Source organism: Mobula hypostoma, chromosome 2 (assembly GCF_963921235.1).
Source record: "Mobula hypostoma chromosome 2, sMobHyp1.1, whole genome shotgun sequence".
Classification (NCBI taxonomy): Eukaryota; Metazoa; Chordata; class Chondrichthyes; order Myliobatiformes; family Myliobatidae; genus Mobula; species Mobula hypostoma.
This window is the reverse complement of record NC_086098.1, coordinates 242,456,015-242,462,014: the sequence shown is the minus strand read 5'-3', so window position 1 is coordinate 242,462,014 and position 6,000 is coordinate 242,456,015. Positions and strand designations below refer to the sequence as shown.

Below are 6,000 nucleotides of genomic sequence, written 5' to 3'. Positions count from 1 at the left end.
GAAACGGGTCCTCTGGCCCATCTAGTCAATACTCTGCTTTCTCCCATTGAGCCACATGGGGACCACAGCTCACCATATCCCTCTCATCCCTGTACCTACTCAATCTTCTCTTAAACAAAGCCGCATCCACCACTTCCACTGGCGGCTCGTGCCACACTCTCACCACCCTCTGAGTGAATAAGTCCCCCCCTCAGATTCCTCTTCAACATTTCACTCTTCACCCTAAACCCATGAACCCCAGTTCTTGTCTCACCCACCCTCAGTGGAAAAGCCTGCTTGCATGTACCCGATCGACATCCCTCAAAATTTTGTATACCTCTATCAAACCTCTCCTCATTCTCCTACGCTTCAGGAATAAAGTCCCTAACCTATTCAACATATAACTCAGGTCCCCAAATCCCGGCAACATCTTTGTAAACTTTCTCTGTATTCTCTCAATCTTTTGTCTAGGTAGGTGACTAGAAGAGCACACATTAGGCCTCATCAGCATCTTACACAACTTCAATATAACATCCTAACTCCTGTGCTCAATACTGTGATACACAGTATAGATAGATAGATACTTTATTGATCCCAAAGGAAATTACAGTGACACAGTAGCATTACAAGTAAGAATGACCTCATATAGCGCTCTTTGGAGCAGTGCAGTTGTCAAGGTCTATTACTAAAAGTGCTCCCTCGTTCAGCCAAGGTGGCATGCAGAGGGTGAGAAACATTGTCCAGAATTGCCAGGATTTTCCATTGGGTCCTTTTATTCTACCACAGCCTCCAGTGTGTCCAGTTTGACACCTATAGCAGAGTCAGCGTTTCTAATCGGTTTGTTGAGCCTGTTCGCACCACCTGTGCTGATGATATTGCCTCAGCACACCATCGCATTGAAGCTTGTTCTGGTGACAACAGACTGGGAGAAGATGTGAAGGCCAATATGCCAAAAGATCCCGTTATGACCCTGATTTGGCATCAGAATCAGGTTTACTGTCACTGACATTCCTTGCGTTCCAGCAGTACACTGCAATACAGAATAATAGAAACCGTAAATTACAATAGAATATACAGTACTGTGAAAAAACCTTAGGCACGTATATACAGCTAGGGTGCCTATGATTGCACAGTATTGTATCTGTCAATGTGGCGCAGAGAGTGAGTTTCTAAATCTGGCAAGAGCAAATGATGTTGGGAATGGTGAGGGTGGAGTGCTGCGGGAGGGGTGTGGGATAGGTGGCACAGGAGTGCCAGGGCGGGGGTTGGCACGGGTGCAGACACACCCAGTCCCGAGACACCAGGCAAAGTCATTTGATTGCAAACAATTGGTTTATTGATCACTACAGAATGTCTCTCTGGTGCTTCCTGCTTCCTCCCCTCTCCCCAACCATGCTTCACGTCTCCCTGTACATTCAGTCTACAACAGAGACCCATGTCAGAATCGGGTTTATCATCACTCACATATATCATGAAATTTGTTTTTTTTTTATTTTCGCGGCGGTAGTACAGTGCAAACGTCTTAGGCACCCTAGCTAGGGCATATATACATTATGTGTCTAAGACTTTTACATAGTACTGTATATATAAAAATATAAATTGAATAAATTGTGCAAAAAGAGGGAAAGATACTGAGGATGTCTTCATGGGTTCATTGTTCATTCAGAAATCTGATGGTGGAGGTGAAGAAACTGTTCCTGAATTGTTGAGTGTGTGTCTTCAGGTTCCTGTACCTCCTCCCTGATGGTAGCAACGAGAAGGGGGCATGTCCTGGGTGATGGGGGTCCTTAATGATGGATGCTGCCTTTTTGAGGTCTTCTACCTGTAATGTCACTTTGGAGGAATTACAGATCTGTATTCCCAGATAATTCTTTCTGTGGTAATCTTTGTTGGGCTTGTGTGTAATGTTAGCTTGGAAAATAAACCTCACTGAGGGGTAAGTTTGATTCTCCTCGCCATCCGTGGCCAGGGAAGTGAAGAGTTCGCTGTCCAGTGTAGTTCCAGGGCTGGAGTTTGGGGTTCAGGCTCTGATTTTGGAATGCCAGGGAGAAGGGCATCTGCAGCAACAAGCAGCCTGTTTGCAGGAACTCAGTGGGTCGTGCAGCGCAAGGAATCGTTAAGTTCAAGTTCAACTGAACACAGCTAAACTAAACGACCAGAGACCAAGGTGCAAAACCCTGTGCATTTATCATCCATAGCACATAAAACAATATGAACATATTAAAAAGATATATTCTGAGGATGCACAAGGTGACAGACAGTGCATATACTGTACAGGCGACATGGAGTTAAATATACAAAAACGTTACTGCACTGGCACTGTTGTTAATAATGTGTGCTGGGTGTGCAGAAATCTCACAGCCTGGGGGAAGAAGCTGTCACCCAGCCTAACAGACCTTGTTTTCATACTTGCGTTTCTTCTGCCTGATGGTTGGAGGTCAAAGGGATGTTTCGGGTCAGTACCCTATATTTAGAGAGCAGAAAAGCAGAGTAGAGGGTCAGGGCTGTGTTTAGGTGGGATAGAGACCCCATGTCTATATGGATGTATTTCCTCCCCCACCCCCCGATCTACATTCCTCCCACATCCCAGACACATGAGGGTTAAGTTGCCCCTGGTGCAGAATCTACAGTAAGGGGACGGAAATAAGGGCTGATGGTCTGAGCGGATGGTGGGTTGTGGGTCCATGCTGTGTTCCTCCGCCACTGGGTTTAGAGGGGTCGGGGCTAGATCTAGTGGGTCCCCGGTTCTGGGAGCCAGGGCGGGTTTTAGAGAGATCGGAGCTGGGATTGGAAGGATCAAAGCTGGGTTTAGTGTACGAGGGCTGAGATGAGTGGATCGAGCTTGGCTTCAGAGGGATCGGGTGTGGATGTGGACACCCAGGCTTAGATTAGGCTGGGCTTGAGGGATCAAAGTCCCAAATTCAAAGTAAATTTCTTATCAAAGTACATACACTTCACCATTTACAACCCTAAGATTTGTTTCCTTTACTTAGTAGATCCAAGAGACATAATAGTATCTATGAAAGACAGGACGGAAGAAGAACCAAAAGATAATAAACTGACCAATTGCAAAAGAGAAAAAAAATGATAAATAATAAGCAATAAAATATCGAGAACCTGAGATGAAGAAAGTGAGTCCATATGTCGTGGGAACAGTTCAGTGATGGGGTGAGTGGAAGTTATCCCCACCGGATTAGTCCTGGGGAATTAGTTTCATGCATTTTGAGACCCAGCGTGAAACAGGCCCTTCCGACCCGACGAGTCGCATAGCTCGGCAGCCACCTATTTCACACTAGTCTGCTAGCCAGTACATCTTTGGGCTGTGGGACAAAACTGGAGCATCGGGAGGAACCCCTACTGTCACGAACGTTTTACAGACGGGCCCGGCACCGGAATTGAACTCTGAACTCCCGAGTGCCCCGCAATTGCGTCACGCTCACTGCTTATGCTTGGAATTTTCCTGAGTTTTTTTTTTGCATTAATTGGTTGCTACACCATGGGTCAACTGCAGTTTTCATCATGGACCTGAGGGTTGAGAGTTGATTAGTACGCAAGGGTACTGCTTACGGGGGTCGCATTTGAAAAGGCTGTCCCTCTGAGTGCAACACACACAAAATGCTGGTAGAACACAGCAGGCCAGGTAGAATCTATAGGAAGAGGTACAGTCGACGTTTCGGGCCGAGACCCTTCGTCAGGACTAACTGAAAGAAGAGATAGTAAGAGATTTGAAACAGGGAGGTGGGGAAGATAGGAGAAGACAGGAGGGGGAGGGATGGAGCTAAGAGCTGGAAAGTTGATTGGCTGAAGGGATACAAAGCTGGAGACACGGGAGAAAGAAAGGGGGAGGGGAGCACCAGAGGAAGATGGAGAGCAGGCAAGAAGTGATTGTGTGAGGGAAAGAGAGAGAGAGAGAGAGAAAAGGAGGGGGGAATAATAAATGAATAAATAAATAAAATAGGGGATGAGATAAGAAGGGGAGGAGGGGCATTAGCGAAAGTTAGAGAAGTCAATCTTAATGCCATCAGGTTGGAGGCTACCCAGACGGAATATAAGGTGTTGTTCCTCCAATCTGAGTGTGGCTTCATCTTTACAGTAGAGGAGGCCGTGGATAGTCATGTCAGAATGGGAATGGGATGTGGAATTAAAATGTGTGGCCACTGGGAGATCCTGCTTTCTCTGGCGGACAGAGCGTAGGTGTTCAGCAAAACGATCCTCCAGTCTGCGTCGGGTCTCGCCAAACCGGACCAGACACAGTATATCACCCCAGTCGACTCACAGGTGAAGCGTCGCCTCACCTGGAAGGACTGTCTGGGGCCGTGAATGGTGGTGAGGGAGAAAGTGTAAGGGCATGTGTAGCACTTGTTCCGCTTACAAGGATAAATGTCGGGAGGGAGATCAGTGGGGAGGGATGGGGGGGGGGAACGAATGGACAAGGGAGTCTCGTAGGGAGTGATCCCTGTGGAAAGCAGAAGGGGGGGAGGAAAAGATGTGCTTGGTGGTGGGATCACTTTGGAGGTGGCGGAATTTTGTGTGTGTTGTTTGAACTTCCAGCATCTGCAGATTTGCTCGTGTTTGCCCTTTGAGTGCGTTCTGGGCCAGGGCTGGATACGGTGAGGGTGGGTGACTGCCTGGGCTAGAGAACCAAATGCAAGGCTGCTGTGAGATTTATGGATCAGCCCAGAAATTAGCGTTTTGAGGGACCAACCCTGGGGGATTGAGGGATCAACTCAAGGGTTCAGTGAATCAGGCTTGGATCTGAGGGATCAGGCAACACACATCAAAGTTGCTGGTGAACGCAGCAGGCCAAGCAGCATCTATAGGAAGAGGCGCAGTCGACGTTTCAGGCCGAGACCCTTCGTCAGGACTAACTGAAGGACTAACTAACTTCCTTCAGTTAGTCCTGACGAAGGGTCTCGGCCTGAAACGTCGACTGCGCCTCTTCCTATAGATGCTGCCTGGCCTGCTGCGTTCACCAGCAACTTTGATGTGTGTTGCTTGAATTTCCAGCATCTGCAGAATTCCTGTTGTTTCTGAGGGATCAGATCTGTTTTGAATCCGGATTGGGTTTAGTGGCTCAGGAGGGGTCCGAGGTTAGACTGGGTTTAGGGTGAGGGACATCAATGGGGCGTGGCTTCGAGTCGGCAGGTGGGCGGAGCCAATCCCCGTAGCTCGCGGGCCGGGCACGAGGCCAGCGCCAAGCACCGCAGCTTCGACCGCGGCGTGTGGGCGGGGCCAACAGCCCGCAGCGTGCGCTGCGTGTGGGCGGGGCGGGGCGGGGCGGGGACGGGGACATGAAGGCGGAGCAAATCGCCGCAGCCCGCTCGCGGCGTGTGGGCGGAGCCAATCCCCGCAGCTCGCGCGCGGCGTGTGGGCGGGGCGCGGACGGGGACATGAGGCGGAGCAAATCGCCGCAGCCCGCTCGCGGCGTGTGGGCGGGGCCAGGCGAGGCCAGTCACTGCAGCTTTCTTGCGGCCTCGCCAACCGTCCCGGCGCCGCGGCCTGCCCGCTTCCCGTCGCCCAGCCGCTATGTCGCGACCGCCGCAGTGCGTCGATGACAACCCGTTTGAGGTCGGTGGGGCCGGGGGCTTGGAGCTGAGGGGAGGACGGAACGCCGCGGGATGGGAGGGGCGTAGCGGTGGGAGCGCAGTGAGATGGGAGGGGCCACGCAGCGGGAGCGCCGAGGGTTGGGAGGGGCTTCGGTGAGGGAGCATCGTGCTGCGGAGGGAGCGCCACCCTATGGGGCGTCGCTGCGCCCTTTTATGAGGGAGCACCGCAGGGTGGGGAGAGTTAAGTGCACCTCAGAGGATGACCTGAGGCCACTTGGCCCACCATTCCATGCTGCGGAGGCCTCCTATCCCTCCCTCCCTTTGTTGCCCTTTAACCCTGCACCTTATTTTCTCCCCCGCCCGTCCCTAGGTTCCCCTCGTCACACTTACTTCAACCAAAGGCTAACTAACCAACCCACGCGTCTTTGGGGATGTGGGAGGACACGAGAGTGCCCAGAGAATCATCACAACCAAA

The 6,000-nt window shown here is 50.9% G+C and overlaps 1 protein-coding gene and 1 long non-coding RNA gene across 2 annotated transcripts in view; one reads left to right on the top strand and one right to left on the bottom strand.

Annotated features, from left to right (window-relative positions):
* Positions 1 to 296: 296 nt before the first annotated feature.
* On the bottom strand, positions 297 to 3,373 carry LOC134343028 (uncharacterized). Its single transcript, XR_010017145.1, has 3 exons — positions 3,097 to 3,373; positions 2,376 to 2,443; positions 297 to 1,009 (listed from the first exon to the last, which is right to left on the bottom strand). It is a non-coding gene; the product is annotated as an uncharacterized LOC134343028 (long non-coding RNA).
* A 2,015-nt stretch (positions 3,374 to 5,388) lies between these two features.
* The window catches only part of scamp3 (secretory carrier membrane protein 3), a 38,925-nt gene continuing 38,313 nt past the window's right edge, over positions 5,389 to 6,000 (top strand). The window contains exon 1 of the mRNA XM_063041835.1: positions 5,389 to 5,547. Within this exon, the coding sequence (XP_062897905.1) occupies positions 5,506 to 5,547 (42 nt within the window). The 5' untranslated portion in view covers positions 5,389 to 5,505. The remainder of the gene's footprint in view (positions 5,548 to 6,000) is intronic.